The following is a 20500-nucleotide window of genomic DNA, read 5'->3' on the forward strand; positions in this document are numbered from 1 at the left end:
TGGGGTGTCCCCCATAATTGTGCATAAATATTTCTGGCTGTCAAAAGTCATATCTGTCAGCAGTATCTACTAAATAATTTTTAGCACTCCTCAGTGCTTTTGGGGTGTCCTCCCTAATTGTGCATTAATATTTCTGGCTGTCAAAAGTCATATCTGTCAGCAGTATCTACTAAATAATTTTTAGCACTCCTCAGTGCTTTTGGGGTGTACTCCCTAATTGTGCATTAATATTTCTGGCTGTCAAAAGTCATATCTGTCAGCAGTATCTACCAAATAATTTTTAGCACTCCCCAGTGGTTTGCGCTCAGAATGGATTCAAAGCAGTCCACATATGATCTGAATGAGCAACCAGGTTCTGTCACCAGTCCTGATTTTAGTGTTCCCAGTACGTCATCTGGCCAAGGCGATGTCAAACAACAGAGTGTTTTCAAATTAGTGCAAAAAACAAAAACCCCAAAAAAATTTACTGTATTGAAGCGAAAAAGAAGTGTAACTGAGCAAAAGTTAAGTGACGATAAAAAAAAAATTGCAAGCATGCCATTCTACACACGCAGTGGCAAAGAGAGAATGAGGCCTTCACCTTTGGCTATTAGTGGCAGATCCCAAAAATTTACCCAGCCTACAATTGGTGCATAACTACTGTTACGCGTCAAAGCCGAGCTGCAAGATAACAGTGAGGCATTACAGGAGAATATTTGCTCTGATTCACAAATGACACCAATCCCTGTGGAGAGTCCATCCAACAGTAGGATGTCTAATCGTGAGCATTCTTCTGATGTGTGCCTTAATAGCCCGAGTGTAGCCGGTGATACCCAAATTGAGGATGCCACTTTGGAATTAGAAGAGGATGAGGGGGAGATTTGTGTAGGCGACGAGGGCGCTAATGATGATGTTGATGATTATGATGCAGACAGATACCAAATTGCCTTTCTCAATTTCTATTTATATTCTAGATTATATAACGGCTGAATAGTTTTCTATTTTACTCCTAGTAGAGAGAGGATCTGATGCAGACAGATACCAAACTGCCTTTGTCCATTTCAATTTATATTGTACAGTATATAACGGCTGAATTTATTAGTATTTTATACAAGTGGAGGGGAGCCTAGAGAGACAAAAACCAAACTGGCTTTCTCCATGTCAATTAATATTGTACAGTCTATAATGGCTGAATTTTTGGTTTTTTTAAAAAAGTGGAGGGGGGCCTATAGAGACAGAAAGCAAACTGTCTTTTTCCATTTCTTTACATATTTAACTATAAGTGTAGGGTGTAATATACATCCAAAGACGATGGCTGCATTGCCAATATGCATAGATGGAGAGGAAGACAATCTGTTTTGTGTGTAGAATAAATGAAGGCCTACCAACGAAGAATTAACCTTTTTTTTGGATGATTTATTACCTCAACAATTAGATTACTTGTCTCTAAAACAGTTGGAGCACTAAATTGGGTTAATTTAGGCCCAAAAACATGGATTTTCCCAAAAAATAGCAAAACAAAACCAAACAAAACCAAAACCAAAACACGCAATGGCGGTTTTGCAAAACCAAAACCAAAACCAAAACACGACGGTAATCCAGATCCAAAACCAAAACACGGGGGTCAGTGACCATCTCTATTGTCAACCTACACTTAAGGGTATGAACATGATTTTCAGACTATCTATTGGTACACTACTGATAAGAAAGATATATTCTTTGCACATATGCAAAAAGCATCTGAGACACCAAACTGGCATAATATATGGAGACATCTCGGCCCAACCTTTGATTAGATAAGCATTTTACAATACACACAGAAAAGTATGAAAACAACAATATGAAGCTCAGTTGCCATTTTGATGGGCCTTTCACAGCAACTAATAGCACATTGCAATACATTGCAGTCATTGAATTATGTAATAAAATATTTCAGTGGGAGTATCTGGGCCAGAAATATAGAAGGTTATGTTTAAAATATGGCACTTCAGTTTTTAGGAAATATTGTTCTGTACTTTTGCTACATGTGTCATGAAATCAGTTGAATCATTGGTGCCACATATGGAGCCAGGCTGTTAAAAAGCAGAATCACATTTAAATTTGATTAACCAGGAGCCTCAGTTCCAAGTGGATTATATTTATACTTGACTGAAAAATAAAATGAAATGACTGTTTCTGCAATGTTTTCTGTATATACAGGTATTGGGAAAAAAATTGAAAAGATATAAATAGTTAAAAACATAAAAGTTAAAAATAACAAAATGTCACTTTTCCTATTCTTAATACTTTTTACTAACTTGCCTTCATTTTATAGTTAGGTCAATTTTATTGTGGCTATAAATTATTATTATTGTTATTATCTTTGACTTATAAGGTGCCACAAATATTCAATATGTCTCATTTCAGGCAATTTTCTATAGATAAGCCACATATAATGGAATTGTGCTCATTGTATGTGGGTGAATTTGCAGTGATGTATTCATATTTTGTTATATTCTTTTTTTTTCCTGAAACAAAGCAAATTGGAATGCTTGTGGGGTTTTTTTGGGAGGGGATGAGGGCATTCCAATTATGTTCAATCTTTCAAAATTCATACCAAACTGCATTCATCCTTTTAAATTGTTCTTGCTGTGAACAGATAATACTTAAACTAAACCGGAAGTTGTATAGCATTGTTTAGTCAATTATAGCAAAATGCTTTCAAAAGAACGTTCTATCTAGCCAAAGAATAAATAAAGTTATCCTGCCTTAACATGTGGAAGTATTCTTACTTTAACCATCAAAATGCAAAAATGTAATAATCAGCAAGGAACTGCAGAGTAATGAGGTACAAAGCTGATGTGTATGAATGTCGTGCTAAATGTGCCTGAGAGGGAATAATTGAAAGGAAGATCAATAGATAGCCCTGGATCAAGAATACAGAGTCAATAGTCAGTCAAAGGATCAAAACCAGAATATCAATAGGCATTAAAGCAGAAAGAGGGGAGTAGCAAGAAAATTGGTGGACACATAGCAAAAGTTTAAAGGGTTAGCCCAAGGTTTCTAGGGAGGGACCCCCCCACACATACTTACATTACTGGGTTACCCCCACCTCCCTAATCTCTTTAGTTGTCTGCCTGTCCTCTGCAATCTGCTCAGAACTTCCTAAACAGAGAATAATGGGACATAACAGTCCCCTTCCTCTCTGAGCAGAATTTAAATGCATGGCATTCTGGCATTCTGGTACTTGTAATGTTGATGGTCACACAGCACAGAGCTCATTATGGAGCCTGGTGACCACATATGTCTTAAAGGGGTGGGTAAAAAGTACAGGGGTATGTAAAGCAAGCCATCACTGGGCCTTGCTGAGGCCTGGTCCTGGCAGATTATGACAGGAGCCCCATCTGCCCATTCAGAATCCCACCTGAGCCTTATTTTTTACTTTGCAGATCAATAAATTCCAAGTGGTACATGCGGTCATTCCCTCCACCCAGTCTGCACACGCATTACCAGCTTCTGTCTGGCACAATTCTTTCCAGAATCACTGGCTGCAGACACCAGCCCATTCCCCTGTCACTGAAGTATCAGAGTGGATAGCATAGAGGAGCAGGCACTGAAGCAGAAAGGGTGGCAGCTTCATGAGTTATGGCAGCTGAGGGGCCCTTATGAGCTCCCTTCCCAAAGTATATGCTTACACTGCTGCCTTGGGAGTTATGTCCATGTGCAAAATAAAAGTAATAAAAGGCATGACAAATACAGCAGCAACACAGGGACTAGGAAGGGAACCAGTCTAAGTCCCGAACCACTGGTGGAGGACAGAATTCCTTGTCTTGATTTATGCTAGAAATAAGCAGCTGCCTTTTACCTCAGGATGTGCAGTTGTGTGCTCAGTTGGAAGTCACAAGTCACAGATTAGGATGAGTAATTATCACAGACCATAAAAGCTCTAGACAGGGGCTGGAGACAGGGGAAGAAATGCCATAGCAACCACCAATGTTTTATGAAACCAAATATAGTCCTGGAGGCTGCTGGGAATTGGCTGCAATTGTTAAAATAGGAATATGTGGGGTTATCAAGAAAAAAGATGTCATTATTAATAAAATAAGATGTGTCAAAAGTCATTGAAGACGATAGTTCCCAAAGACACATTATGTATAACATAAATATAAACACCATCAATAACTTATTTAATGTAGTATTTTAGTTTTAAAGCTTTACTCTACTCTACTGCACTGTACTGTACTGAAAAAGCACAGTACGTCAATAATTTCTTCACTTTACCATCTAAACTAACTCTAGGTCCATAATGTTATTCAAAAAGCAGTTTTATTTCAATTCATTCTGCAGACAGCTAGGATATTGGAATTGTATGAAGTCTAAGGTGCAAAGCAACAATTTTATGCACAAATTAACAAAAATACCAATCTTGTAATATGTGATATCTGACCTTTCTGAAGTCTAAAACAGTCTTATACAAGTGGTAGTTTACTTCAATTTGAAATCAATAACGCCTAACAGCTTTATTCGTTAAATGGACAAGATATATATATTTCACTTGCAGCATTGGCTAATTTTGTGCTTTGGTTTTTCAGCACTGTCTTTGATCACTGACATCAGGGCAGATAAAGTGGATCAAAAAAGCATCACGTTATCATGGCAGGAGCCGGTTTTCCCATTTATCAACAACACAGAGTATGAGATCAAGTACTATGAAAAGGTATTTTGAAACTTGCTAATTTTGTACATTATTACTATCAAATCTGTTTATTAGCAGTTCATCTGGTTAACCTTTTCACTACGAATTTACAGCTCTACAGGTATGCCGTTGAGTATGATATTTAATAAAAGTCACAGTACTGTAAGTATGTAAGTATAATATGACTGTATTTCAAACTTGCTGTCATGGAAACCATTCATGTTCATTTTTTTCTGAATAAGCCAAAGTTACTGATGTGTGATATTATGTTGTCATGCAATTAATAACAGAATCCTACCTAAACATATAATTAAACTGTTGTTGAATGTTTGATTCTTATGAAAACAATACTTTTCAATCAGTTGCTGTGTTCACACCAGAAACTTAATCCATGCAATCTCATGTCTTGGGGAGCGCACACATAAATATATACATTTTAAAGGCATATCAACAGTTAAGAATGCTAGTACTCTGTAGACTTCCAAGCCATTAAGTTATGACAGTAAGAAAAGGTCATGCTCAGCAAGTCATTCACAAATAACTGAATAGATTCCAGGCACCATCAACGCTGTGCAGAATTGACTTTTCTGTATCTTTATTTCTGCTGCATGTTTCAGTCACATTTAAGAAGAAAAGGACAGCTCAAATACATAATGTGCCATCGGCAATGCATTTTATTTTGTTGAAGCTACATGATGTTTCAGAAAAATGTACTTTAACAAAAACGGTTTTAGGGCCCTTTTATGTGCAAAAATGAGTGAACTTGCTGTTTGAATTCAGCTTGTCTCTCTTTTGTGAGGTTACGCGCCTATTTTGTGCATTTGCTTCCATCTTTAGTACCCAAATTTGTGTTAGCGTGCAAATGCGGAGTCGACTAAAGGGTTGCAGAACGTTGTTCCTTTTGGAAGAACCTTGTTAGTGGGTGATGTTGTGTAAGTGATCGTTGTTAAATAAAAGGGGCACCATAAAGTCAGGCTATAATAAGCTTCACCATAGGACCATAATACACAACATTATAATGTTTAATTGTTACATGATTTAATGTGCACTGTCATGTTGTGCCGTCATATAGCCAATAGCAAAATCAATGTTTCCCATTACAGTATGCACATAAAATCACATATAAAACTAGCAAACACATGTTAACATTAAAGAAATCTTTTACTACTATAAAGGCTAAAAGGCTAACAAAACTCACAATTACATACACATACAGATATATAATATTATTACGGACTTAGGAGCTATATATATATATATATATATATATATATATATATATATATATATATATATATATATATATAGATAAAGGGATCTAATAAATAATATATATAAATATATTGTTACAGGAGTTACCTCAAATATAGTAGACTAGTGTTTTGTTGGACAAAAATGTCTAATAAAACATTCAGTATCTGATATTAGGGAGTTCAATATTCAACTAAGTATTTATCACAATAATTCAATATAAACAGATTCTCTTATATTATTACCGTTCTATGCCATACTTAAAAATAAATGAGGTCCACTGTTACATTAGATATCAAAAGGCCACACCTAATGTTAAGCAGTTTTTGTGGCAATTAATCAAGATGAGAAGCATCAATCCTCTTATTCACTTCCAGTAGGTAACAAAATGCCTTGCAATTAGCATCTGATCTGTATAAATATGCCAACATTTCTGTAATGTGTCCACAATAAGTAGTTTGTGAAGTTCAGAAATAGACCTTCTTGTTTATCTGTAAACCGTACTCAGATATTTTGGATATTGCTGTGGTGACCCAGTCCCAGCTTGTTCCAAGCATGTAAAATGAGAGAGGGAGAACGGCACATAGTAAAATTCTGTATGGAATTTATTAAAAGGTATTAAAATCACACTTACAGTGTAACGATGTAAAGCAGGCCAATCTACACAGTGCACTTCTTGTGCTTTTGAGCCCAGAAATGCTGCCAGAGGTGCAGGGTGACTAGCCTCCGTTATATATACTAGGAACTGCTGTTCCTGTGCACACAGGAGCCTAGTGGCATCATTTCCAGTTGTTCTCAAGTGGATTCCTGCTGTGAACAGGGTCTCTATGCGTTTCATCTATAAGACTTTGCCAGGGTTACCTTTTACTTATCAGCAGATTTGCAGCAAAATAACACTATACTGACTGTTTGGCCCCTCTCTAACCAGTGTGCAGTTAGGCCACTTCCCACGTTTCCCTTTAATGCCTGAACATACAACATAGTTCTTTTCTCTGGTTCCCTCCTCAGAAGAGCAGAGGTCAATTCCAGCTGATCAATCAGGAGAGAATACTAAACAGCAACACAGGTATTGGTAACAGATGATCTGGCCAAGACTCCTGGGAAAAGCAGGCTTTTGGTAAGAGGAGCCTAATTGGTAACCAATGCAGTCCGTATGTCCATAAGAAGAAAGTCGCACCGGAGTCAAACTAATACTTGCGTTTGTTGTCGGAGAGTATATGCAAGGGTGTCCGGTATCCGGGAGGTATTCCTTATAGGTAGTGCGGCAAGACGGTCCTAAGAGTATGCAGGTAAAGGAGGTAGTAGCCATCTAAAGTAGCGGAAGTGATCACCCGCTACTACCTCTCACTCCGGTGCGACTTTCTTCTTATGGACACACTGACTGCATTGGTTACCAATTAGGCTCCTCTTACCATGGGTACCGTATCTCCACGGCTTAGGTTTGCTTGATACCTACAGGCTACAACATCATCACCAATGATTCATTTTAAAAAGTCCACTCATTGACATTTGTCTTTCATAATCCTGCTACACTCTCATCGAGTGTGGAACTTCACCTCTTATCATTAAGAACTTTTGCATGTTCAGTTAGACCACCAACACTATATGCCTTGGTTTTAAAGCCTTATTCAGTTGCTGTACAATAATCCATTTTCAACTCGTTATTTTATGATTATTGGCTATGTTTTATGCTTGTGAGGATCCATTTGAATGCATTGTTGTTTTCATTTATATATCGATTCAAGCCATCAACAATTGATTTTACTCTTTTAGTAACTTTATATATCTTTATTGCTTTATTTTCTGTATAGAGGTGTATCAATAAATGTGTTCATGTATAATTAGCTTACTCCATATAGCCCTATTGTGATTTAATCAATTGGATTGGGAATTGCATTGCTCTAGACCTTGCACAATACATTAATACTGACTATCAAGACAGTGAGTGCAGAGGAATTTTTCCAGTGTTCCCAGTACGTCATCTGGTAAAGCCTATGTAAAAGTACATAGTCTTTTTAAATCAGGGAAATAAACACACCCAAAATTTTTTTTACCGTGTTGAAGCGAAAAAGAACTGTAGCTGAGGAAAAGTTAACTGCCGATAAAAAAAATATTGCCAACATGCCATTCTACACACGCAGTGGCAAAGAAAGAATGAGGCCTTCGTCTTTCTCTGCCAGATCAAAAAATGTTACTGAGCCTTCTTCTTGTACGTTCACTGCAAGCAAGACCAAGTAATTTGCAGTCCAAAAGTGGTGCACAACTACTATTACCAGTGAAAGTCGAGCTCCAAGAAAACAGTAAGGCATTAGAGGAAAATGTATGCTCAGAATCAGAAATGACACCAATCCTTGTGGAGAGTCCATCCAACAGTGGTATGTGTAATCGTGAGCATTCTGATAGTGTACCCATAAAGAAGGGCCCTTTCAGCATTTCTGTTGATGTGTACCTGAACAGCCCGAGTGTAGCCGGTGATACATCAATTGAGGATGTCACTTTGGAATTAGAAGATGATGAGTGGGAGATTTGTGTAGGCGATGAGGGCGCTAATGAGGATGTTGATGAGGATGAAGTTGTTTGTGTAAGTCCTGCCCCAGTGGCAGCAGTTCTGGCACGTGAAAAGAAAAAGGCCATTGTCATGCCTGGGCATAAAACAAAAAAATCCACTTCTTATGTGTGGAATTATTTCTACCCAAATCCTGACAACAGTTTTATAGCCATTTGTAGTGTATGTCAAGCCACAGTCAGTCGAGGGAGGGACCTTAACCATCTTGGAACCTCATCCATGTTAAGCCATTTGACGAGAGTTCATGGCAAAGTATTGGGAAGAGCTGAAAGTTGTTCCCAAAAAATTACAAGCACTCCCTCATCAGCTAGGACCCTTCGGTCACCGACATCCCAATGACTACAAAATACACCCACCCCACCATCCTCATCAATATCCTCAGTAGGGTTTGGAGTTAGCCCTGCATCCCAATTAGTAAGGCTGGATGACTCCTGCACTATAATTGATTGGTCTGAAGAAAGTGTTAGTCCCACTGCTGCTGCTGTTGCTGCTGCTGGGGGTGAATCTTCATCCCAGAAGAAGGGCAAGAGAAAGAGCAGTCCTACAATACAAGAATTAACTGTGAAACAATCATTTGCTGGGGGAAGCAAATATGACAGCAGTCACCCAGTCGCCAAGCGAATCACAGACGCCATGGCTACTATGTTAGTGTCAGATCTGCGTCCAATATCCACAATAAACACAGCTGTTTTTTCACAGTTAATTAAGGTTTTGTGTCCCTGTTACAAAATTCCATTGCGACACCATTTTTCCCGTAAAGCTATTTCGCTACAAAAAAAGTGTAAAAATGTAGAGATTGTGCTGAAAAATCCCATTCTGCCCACTGTCCACTTAACCACAGATATGTGGACAAGTGGAAGTGGGCAAACTAAAGACTATATGACTGTGACAGGCCACTGGGTTGGTCATTCGCCTTCACCAGCAGGAACAGCAGCAGCATGTACACCACTAAGTGACATTTGTCACAGGCAGGCCACACTTTGTATCACCGGCTTAACTAACAGGCATACAGCTGACAATTACATAAACTAAGAGATGTGATTGATACATGGCTTATACCACTTGGACTCTACCCAGGATATGTAATTTCTGAGAACGCCAACAATATAGTGCGAGCATTACAGCTTGGTGAATTCCATCACATTTTCTGTTTTTCTCACACCATCAACTTGGTGGTACAGAGCTTCCTAAGAAATAACCGTTAGGTGCAGGAGATGCTTTCGGTGCCCCGTAAAATTTCAGGCCATTTCAGGCATTCTGCCACAGCATGTAGGAAATTGCAGCAGCTCCAAGAACAATTTAACTTGCTCTGCCACCAACTTAAGCAAGAGGTGTTAACTAGGTGATATTCCACCCTGTACATGCTTCAGAGGATGGAGGAACAGCGCAAAGCCATCCAAGCGTATTGCACCAGCCATGACATTGGGAAAGGAGGGGGGATGTATTTCACTCTTGCACAGTGGGGAATCCTTTCTGTGCTGTGCAAGGTGCTGAAACCATTTCAAGTTCAATGTTGGCCTTGTAGATCAAGTACTTAATTCCCTTCACAATGATGCTCGAGTTATTAAAATCTTGAACTCAGATCACTACGTTTTGGCCACTGTGCTTGATCCAAGGTTTAAGACCTACATTGAGTCTTTCCTTCAAAATGAGCGAGATGTGAACTTTTGCAAGGAACTATTGCTCAGCAAGTTGTCCGCTGAACTGGACCTTGGCTTGACGACGTGTCCTCCTTCAGTTTCTCAAGCAGCTGCTCGTAAAAAATTAAATTTTCCAAAGCAAAGCAGGTAAGACGCAGGGGGCACACCAGAATAGTTTAACATCTGGGCTGGTTTGAAATATTTTTCAAAAAAATGTGTGACCTTGCCCATAACTCCATCCAATCCGAGTATTAACATGCAATAGATGGTAGAGGATTATTTTCAAGAGGTAATTGATATGGAAATGTCAGACAGTCCCTTTCCTTACTGGGAAGAAAAGAAGCCATTTGGAAACCCATGTACTAACTTGCTTTGCAATACCTAAGCTGCCCACCCTCCAGTGTGTACTCTGAAAGATTGTTCAGCAAAGCTGGGAAACTAGTCAGTGATCGATGTAGGAGGTTACTTCCAAAAAATGTGGAGAAAATGTTTTTCATAAACATGAACTACATCTTCCACGAGGAAGGCTTTTACCATCAAAGACATCCAAGCACTGACAGTTCTCTAATAGCGGATTCAAGCGGAGGTGAATTGATAGTCTGTGATGATGATGTACACACTGATGAGGGTGAGGATGATGCTGAAGATGATGACGATAACATCTTTTTAAAACTTTCTATATAAGTGTAGAGTGTAATCTACCACCAAATAGGAAAGGGACTTGGGGCATTTCTATATTACGTACAGTCTTGAAAGGCTGCTGTTTTGTCAATTGCACAATAAAGGTAGGGTGTCATACACAGACAGACACCAAACTGCCTTTGCCCATTTCTTTATATATTTAACTATAAGTGTAGAGTGTAATATACACCCAAAGACAATGGCTGCATTGCCAATAGGCTAATATGGAGAGGAAGACAATCAGGTTTGTGTGCAGAATTAAGGACTGCCTACCAGGGATTAAACAGTTTTTTTCCTAATTTATTAGCTTTAGAATTACCTCACTTATCCAAGAAACAGGTGGAGCACTAAATTAGGTTAATTTAAGGCCCAAAATATTTGATTTTTAAACAAAATTGCAAAACAAAACCAAACAAAACCAAAACACGCAAGGGCGGTTTTGCCAAAACCAAAGCCAAAACCCGAAGGTAATCCAGATCCAAAACCAAAACTAAAACCAAACACGGGGGTCAGTGACCATCTCTAGAACACAGTAACTTTGAATTCATCTGCGAGCGCAAAGGACCCTTATGACAGCACATTATGTTCATTTTGCATTCCTTGATGAATGAGACCCACAATCTAAGAGGTGTGGGGAACAGTTGATATATAAGGTAGTTGAATAACAATTGTAGCTGCTGGTGTGGATAGTGCTTGTGGCTATTGCAAAGCAGCAGCCAGGGCCGGTTCTAGGATCCATGGCGCCCTAGGCACTTTGTCAAAATCGGCGCCCCTCCTCCCTCCTCCCCCCTCCCCACATCTTTCCTTACCTTGCCTCAACACCGCCGCCTCTCTGCTCCGTCTGCTCCCCTCCACTCACTGACACTGTCGGGCCGTGATGATGATGTCACGGCCCAACAGTCAGTGAGTGGAGGGGAGGATACAGAGCAGAGAGGTGGCGGTGGTGAGCAATAGCCTCTTCCCCCCTCCCCGTGGATGTATCTGAATGCTGTGCGGCGGGCGTGAAAGGTATGGTCAGCAGTCGCCGCACAGTTTTAAAGTACTTTTCATTCTGTGGCACCTCCAGGCGCCCTCCAGAGCCTGGCGACCTAGGCAACTGCCTAACCTTGCCTAATAGGAGCGCCGGGCCTGGCAGCAGCAGTCTCAGCCATCAATAACAAAGCAGATATTGGACATTATTTGTGCAGTACAAGTACTCTTGTAGTTGTCACGGTTTGGTATTCTGGACTCTTGGATCTACCCAAGAGATGTTACCCTTAGCAGGGGTGTTGGGCAAAGACCTGGGGGAGTGATAGTAACTGATGTGGAATAGGCACACTGGTAATGTCAGTTCTATACCCAGACAGCGAATAGACAACAGATGCAGGATAAAGTACAATCAGCGATTTTATGATGCTTGAATGATCACAGAAAGTCTTGGTAAATAGGCACAAGGAACATAGCAACAGGGTGAGCAGTACCACTGGCAATGTAGTATGAGTGAATACAATATAGCAGTATAATCAGTGTATTCAAATATAGCAATAGCAGGAACAGTCCAGCAACAAAGTGGAGATGGTAATGCAGCAGGTATATGAGACCACAATGAGGCAGCACGATACAGGAGGTACAAGTAACAGTCCAGCCAGCAAGGAGTGGGTAAGAACAAGCAGCTTAGATGATACGTCCTGTAATAACCACTGAGCCACCGAGACATATGTAGAGTAGATGATCTTCAGTGGTGCAGTCCATGGAGGGGTAACTCAGTAGAGTTAGATGTAACTTGAGCAGCACGGCCCGTGTAGTAGCAGCACAATGAAGATAAGTGTAGCTTAAGCGATCCAGCCCGTGGAACAGCAATACAACGAAGGCAGGTGCAGTTTGGGTAGTGTAACCCATGGAACAGCAACAGAGCGGAGACAGGTGCTGCTTGAGCAGTATAGCCCGTGGAACAGCAACACAGGAGAGACAGGTGCAGTTTGAGCAGTATAGCCTTTAAAACAGCAACACAGCAGAGACAGGTGCAGCTTAAGCAGTATAGCCTTTGAACAGCAGCACAGCAGAGGCACTGACGATCCAGGTGAGAGCACACAGAATATGTAGGAACCTAATCAGACAGGTAACTTGATCAACAGGCCCAGAGGAATGGGGGGAGGTGCCTTTTCAAGTTTAGAGCCAGAACCAGGAACCAATAGGAATCTTGCCATCAACAGACAGGTACTCAGTCTGCACATGTGCAGATCAAGACTAAGGTTTTAAGAGCTACTAATGAGGCACAGGTGAGTGTCTTATTCTTTGTTTATGGAAGCCGAATAAGCACCGTGTGACAGTAGTTATCTAGCATGGAATAGCTTTGTGCGGCATGGTTTTTTCCTTCGTCATACTCTTGATGGAAAACAGTCTGGGCACTTATTATCCATGTTTTGAGGAAGATGATGACACCAAGGAGGCAGCAGGGGTCATTAATGGGAGAACAGAGATGGCAAAAACAATGACACTTGACAGCTAAAACAGTCAAACTCACTGAGTGAAGCAGCTGAACTGAGATGGTTAAGTAAATTTAACCCCATCCTTGGTGTTATGACTACTCTGTGTTACCATCTAATTTCCCACTGCCTCCAAAAAGTTTTAAAAGTTTTATATCTGTAGGAAGATGTTTAAGTGGGAAATAGGACACAGAGCTGACCTAAGGTGCAGTAATCACTAACTGTCATCGGCATGCTACTTTAAATATAAAATGAACCAAAAGCCAAAAACATGGAAGGAATTCTGTAACATATCATCATATATTGAGCTCTCTCTTATTAACTTAGTCAAACTTTACAAACTTGACTCTTCTTATTGTGACATTTCACAGCAACCAAATTTATGCAATTCCTGGGGGCATATTCAATTAGATTCCGGGATCAGGCAACATGCGGCCACCTCCTTCCTGATACCGCTACACCGCAGCCTTTCCTTTGCACTACATAGGGATGTGAAGGGAAATCTGCGATGTAGTGGTATCGTAATTGCACCTTATGTGCGCGGCTGGGCAATGCCATGATCCTGGAAGCTAATTGATTTTGCCCCCTGATATCTTAATGATAACTCGTTATCAGATCAGAATATAGTTGGGAATTTTACTTTATTTCATGGTTTACTGTGCATTTAGTTACCTGCTCTGCTAACTTCCATGTGAAAAGAAACAGGAGTCTGGAAACACGCACACAAAGGGCTAGATTTACTAAGCTGCGGGTTTGAAAAAGTGGGGATGTTACCTATAGCAACCAATCAGATTCTAGCTGTCATTTTGTAGAAAGTACTTAATAAATGAAAGCTAGAATCTGATTGGTTGCTATAGGCAACATCCCCACTTTTTCAAACCCGCAGCTTAGTAAATCTAGCCCTAAGAGTCAAGTGAGTAAAAGTGTCTTAAGTGCATAGCTCAGTAAACAAAGCTGACAGACCTACACAATTATCTTATCTCTCTGTAGTTACTACCCCAGGCACTTCCCTGAGGTGATTTTTTTTTTGTAAATTAGAAGTGGAAAGAACGCATGTACTTTGGAAATGTACCAACCTGGCTCCATATGGCTCCCTTTTTTCCCCATCAGAGAATACTTAAAGTTATGGACACAACTGCCACTCCAGGGGTTGTGTGTGAGTGCACATCCCCTTCCTAGACTGCTTTGAGGGGGGGGGGGGGGTTTCCTGCGGACCGATAGGAAACTATTGGTATGTGCAATCGCTTTTCCATGCCCACAACACAGCTCAGAGGGAGCCATGAATGTGTGGATGTTGATGGGACCCATCCACCCCCACTATAATCAACTTTGTCAGTAAACCAAGGAATGACCTAAATCTTTGTTTGACATACATTTCTTCAGTTTAATGGTATTTACAGTTCTCAAGTAACGGCTAATTGAGATGTAATATGGTTTAAAATTTACATTCATATATAATCTATGTGATGTTAAATACTTCTGTGTCAAAAAAGACAAAAGTATTATAGGAGTGATACCTTTATTGGCTAACCAAAAAAATTATTATATTTGCTAAATTTCAGAGCACAGAGGCCCCTTCATCAGGCAAGCTCACAAATGAATGACTGAGGAAAAGGCACAACATTTAAGAGCTGTTACATCAAGAAATTTGAATAGGGGAGGAGGGGAATAGATTTTTCTGGCTAACACGGTACTGCAATAATAATAATAACAATTTTTTTTTTGCTACACATTCATATATAATGATAATGGACTAAAATACCATTTGATACATTGAGTTGAAACTTAAGACTGTATTTGTATAAGATAAGTACATCAGAGCTCTTGTTCTTTCTATTTGATTACACGCCCAATAATCTGCACAGCAGTAGTAATGTAGCTGTATATTTAGCAATATGTTACGTCCAAAGAGGATCCCAGAAGTAGTAAAATGTCCAGTAATATGCTCTGCTGTAATAATAGTGATAACATCCAACATATCATCAGCAGGCACTGTCAAATAGAGAAAACCATACCTTCAATCCATCAAGTAACTTTATTAAGGAGAGTAAAATAAAAAAAAATCATCCCAGCGCAAATCTTTTGTTATTGGAGCCCGGTATCACACTCTGAGGAGCTAACAGCAGGCAAATGTTTGTACAAACACTTCATAAGTCAAGTAGAGTATTAGCTGTGATTATTTATTATAAAACAACACACAGATGAGTGTCAGAATGGGTGAGACCCACAAACTCTAAAGGAGCAAAATGTTATAGGTGCACAGTATAAAATCAAATATGCCAACATTGATAACTTCAGATAATGCCAGGTAATTGCAGATGTATGCAGAAGTCCATGTATTGATATTGACTGAATAGCCAGAGTACGAATGGTGTGTATTGCAGATAATGGCAAAAGTCCAGAAAAAGCCAGAATGCAGCTTGAAGAAGTTACAGGTTACTCATAGATATGTATAAATAGTCAGGAACCAAACAAATACACCAGAGAATGGAATTAACATAATCTCTGGAGAGGCAAATGGTGATGCCAGGCAGAGAAAGGCAGGGATTGAATTAACCAAGAGCAGGGAATGTACAGAGAGTAATCAGGAGCACGAGCTACACAGGGGATACAGGAGCTGGATATGCAGAAAGGAGCCAGAATATCACAGTAGCAGGATACTAACAGAGATACAGAGCTGCAAGTTTGTTCCCATGAAAGACAACAATGATCTAACAGGGACTGTAAGCAGAGCCACAGTTCTGAAGACCTGTAGCAGGTGTTAGTCATCAGGCTGGGAAGAAGAGATCAATTCTTCGCAACCTGTAATGAATTCCACAGAAGCAGCACCTCTGTTGAAATGAGGTACTGCAACAGAGTTCTGCTATGATCATCACACCAAGTACACCAGATACCTGCATATCATATACTCCAGTCTTGATCAATGCACACTAGCAACTTTATGTGGATTCTCAACTTTATGACAAAAGTTGTGCTGGGGCACATCATTAAAAAAAACGTATATTTACATCTATATTTTCTCTTAAAGTCTCCAAAGCACATCACTAAAGTTGGAACATTCTTTGTTCAGGAATACAAGGAAAGGAACTATCTGGACTCACTCCTTTTTATCAGGAATTCAAACAAACATTAATAAATAATAATATTCCTGATATATAAATTGTCAATCGATATTACTAACTCAGATAATGAATATGCCAGGTCCCCTACTTGAACATGATATTCCAAAATAATTATATTAAAAGAAAATCAGGACAAAATGATGGGGCTAATTTCACAACCCTAATTTAATCCCCTTAGTACAAGAGGAACGAGATAAGAAATCAATAAAGATCTATCTCTGCTCCTTGCACTTAAGCTGGGTACACACTACACTGTTTTCATCCAATAATCGGCTCAAACAGCCGACATACGACCGCTCGTTTAAAATTCGGGTCAGTATGTGCAGTGACACGATGGTCGAAAGTCTGCCCAAATGGACGATTATCGCCTCATTTGGTTGGTCGTACCGTTTAATATTTTCGGTCCAATCTCGTTTCCGCTGTGTAGTGTGTATAAACTTCCGACCGATCCACAACAGTGAGTACGAAATTACAGTCATTGCTCACCACAACATGGCTGTAAAAAGTCGCTATATGGACGTCCGCTCTTCTTTTTATCGTCCTAAACAAGGCTAGTGTGTATGCAGTCCATGGACCGAGTGATCGGATCATCGATCGCATGTAAAATTGCTCTGCATAAAAAGTTAGTCGAAATTTCTGTAGTGTGTACCCAGCTTTAGAGTAATATGATTAGTGGATTTTAGTCTGTATTATATATGATCAGGGCTGCCACCAGAAATTGCGCAGCCCAGTATAAATGTAAAAGGCAGGGCTCCCTCCTTCCTTTTCTTACTTCACCTTCATTTTAAAAATTATTTTCTACCCAACATTTGCCTCCCCCCCCCCCCATTTTCTACAGTTACCCACTCTCCCTGGTTCCATCTAACTCCTGCAGTAGTTTACTTACCTACCTGCTTCTTCTTGTTGTCTCTTTTTGGCTTCTCTCTTAAATAGATACATGTTGTATAACAAGTGGATAGACACTTGTGGAATGCTCAGATAAAAAACATGTGTGTTTGCAGAAAAAAATGAACCCCATACAGTGGTAAAATAAACCAAAACAGGAAATGTATTTCACAAAATGAACTTATTTAAATTGTGCTCAATTGCAATCAATTGCGAAAGAAAGCAGGAGTGGCTTCTATCTGTGGATTATACCTAATAAGCGGTGAAATTCCTGGAAAGTGAAAAAACATTTTAGAAACATGTCTTACAGTGAAATTTAAAATCCTATCAACACAAGATGATTACATTAAGACAGAAACACAGGCCTCTCAAAATGAATACGTCCTTTAGTTATGCAGAACAATAAACTAATTAGCTGTGACAAACTGTAGCTAAATCAATACTGAACCTTTCCTATTATGTATAATTGTATTTCCAAGGCATAACTGCATATCCAATTTGAGTTGAACAAATCAAATATCGTAACTAAAGGTCTAATCATGGTGGATCATTTAGAAAATGAGATGGCCTTAATTTGCAAAAAGAAAATTGCACTGCCAACATTTCAGAGGATTGCGCATGTAGGTGACAAATATTGTTAGTGACACATAGAATGGGAAATCGGTTGGAAAAAGCACAAATCCTCTTAGAAAGGAAAGAGGTGTGTAAGGTTATTTACATGAGTGGCTTGTAATATGCAGGTATGTGTTAGCTGAACAGATTTCATTATACATTATTCTAAAGGACCTTTTATACAAAGATGGCAGTCTTCAAGTGGATGGGGCATTCATACTAAGTGGATATAAACAGACTAATGGACCTGGTATCACATAACTCGGCATTACTCTTTTAAAGACGTAACACAACACTTTTAGCTTTCCACTTTTATTAGATGCAAACTCCACCCCCAATCAAAACCAGAACTGTAATAGCAGCAGGACCAACACAGACCTATTGCCCCCCTCCAGTTATACCAAATCACAGTTATTCAGAAATTTCACTCCAAGATTTTCCGCATTGATCAATATGATCCTGAATACCTATAAAACTTTGTAGAAAATGGAGAAGTTCCGATTGGCAGAACATTGCTTTGGTGAGCCGAATTTCTGGCAATTCACTCATCTGCAACCATTGCATATGTGGGTAATCAATCCTAGCCACAGGTTTCCTGGCAACAGTTTGGAACATTGTTTGTTGTATAGAAGTTTGATAAGAAGAGCAATTAATTGTTTCAGTCATTTTAATAAAAATGGGCTGCCCTTCACAGTTAAGGATGGTTTTATTGAAATAAAGCCAGTTGATCTACTCTTCATGTTGAGTGTCTCCTTTCATTTTATTGTAGTTCCTATTGATACCAATCAATATCAATACAAGTCAAGGACCCCGTGGAAGCACGTGCTTGCAGAAATCTCCTTGCTATAAAATCTCTTTCTAACTCCCCCTTCTGTATTAAAGCATTGTTAGAGTATATATTTTGAATGATGTAGATGCTTCTCACCTCTGTACTTGGTTCTCAGTGCCTCCACTCTAATCACTCTTTTCTCTTTTGTGGGGGGTGTTCTTGAAATACACCAGGGAGAAATTCGGGAACCCCCCTGTCCAGTACTAACACACTGTGACACACTGTGTGCTGCAGAAGCCAACCAGGCACATTTATTAACCTGGAACCACTAAATGCAGCTTTTGTGATTTTATAGAAAAATATACTTTGGCATAATATGAAATAATAGTGTGAATAATACAATGATAACACAGCGTGGATAAAAGTAGAGCACCAACTCGTCTATAAACCGCAGGTTAATACATTAACTCTCAATAAATCAATCATTTCAACAGCATAAGACATAAACATTTATTGTTACAACCTTATACACTGGATCAATATATCAGATGCTAACCTTACTGGTTCCTGATATTGGGAATTATCTCAAGAGGTGAATGTGTATATATATATATATTTATATATTTACTTATCTCTCTACAATATGCTGCCAAACACACCAGCAGCACTCAAACACACCACACAGATGGAGCAGTGCACTGCAAGTTGGGGTCCTTTTGTATGGATACCAGCATGGCATGGGTGCAGAATGTGTCCAGTTTGCAGCTTTTAGGGGTCTTTCAATTTCTTGCAGTAAGGTACAACAGTCACAGTATGCAAACCTTCCTGTAGCAGCAACTGTAAAATCCTTAGTTTGTATCCTTGCAAAATGTCCTTCAGAGGTGCATGCAAACCTCCATCTGCAGACTGTCTGTTATCTCTGCCCAGACCACCAATCTAATGGTCTTCTGCTTAGGATCACCTTCTCTGGACTTATCATACAGCTCACTCTCCCCTTTTCACAGTAGCCTTGTGAGAAATGTAGTTTCTCTTCCTGGATTGGTAAATGACAATGTCCATCTCTTTTCTTACTGATGCAAATGTGGTTAGTCTAATTGCAGCATCCCCATGGGTTACATGTTATTAAAAGAAAGCAGTTTATATAAACTAGTTACTTGTTTAAAGTTAGCTTTAAAATTAAAGGAAGTGGTATTGAACATTGGAAATATATTTGTGTGTCACACATGTGGACATATAAAGTAAATTGTATGAGACTGCTGCTGATATTGTGACGTGTATCGCCAGCTTCAGAACGTTATATCAATAAGCCTGTTTGAAGAGCACAGCAGCATTCCTCTCAGAAAAATCAAATGGCAAAACATGGGTGACAACAGCTAGAAAAAAAAGGGGTACACAATAGTGCAAGTCATGTTGTGATCTGATTTACAGTGACATATATTTGTGTTTATTCTCTTGTTGAAACAATTTACATTGTAGTTTAGTAGTTACCTCTACCAACCAAGTTGTGTTACCATCATATAAGAACGCCTTTACAATGTTGCTGTTTGAGCTTGGTTTGGTGAGACGAGCCCTTTGAAAGATACCAGTGTGGAGCAGTGACAGGGTTCTTCTCAAACATTATTCCACCAAATGTGAGACTAGGGAGGTCATCTGCCCTAGGTCAGAAAAAGTAGCTTCACGATCAATTTGCTAAAAAATATTATCTCTTTAATGTGGGTATAGAAAGATAAATGTATCCACTTTTGAAATAAATGGATGTCATAAATTGGGATTTCCTGGAAAATGACTGAATTTTGTCCAGCATATTGCTCATAAACTTTCAGACTTGAAGATCTACAGTATGTCAGTCAGACTG

The 20500-nt window shown here is 39.4% G+C and overlaps 1 protein-coding gene across 1 annotated transcript in view; it reads left to right on the plus strand.

Annotated features, from left to right (window-relative positions):
* Nucleotides 1-20500, plus strand: part of EPHA10 (EPH receptor A10) — a 501782-nt gene that overhangs the window by 338053 nt on the left and 143229 nt on the right. Inside the window, exon 6 of the mRNA XM_075195414.1 lies at nucleotides 4551-4675. Within this exon, the coding sequence (XP_075051515.1) occupies nucleotides 4551-4675 (125 nt within the window). The remainder of the gene's footprint in view (nucleotides 1-4550; nucleotides 4676-20500) is intronic.

This window comes from Mixophyes fleayi, chromosome 2, assembly GCF_038048845.1.
Source record: "Mixophyes fleayi isolate aMixFle1 chromosome 2, aMixFle1.hap1, whole genome shotgun sequence".
NCBI lineage: Eukaryota > Metazoa > Chordata > Amphibia > Anura > Limnodynastidae > Mixophyes > Mixophyes fleayi.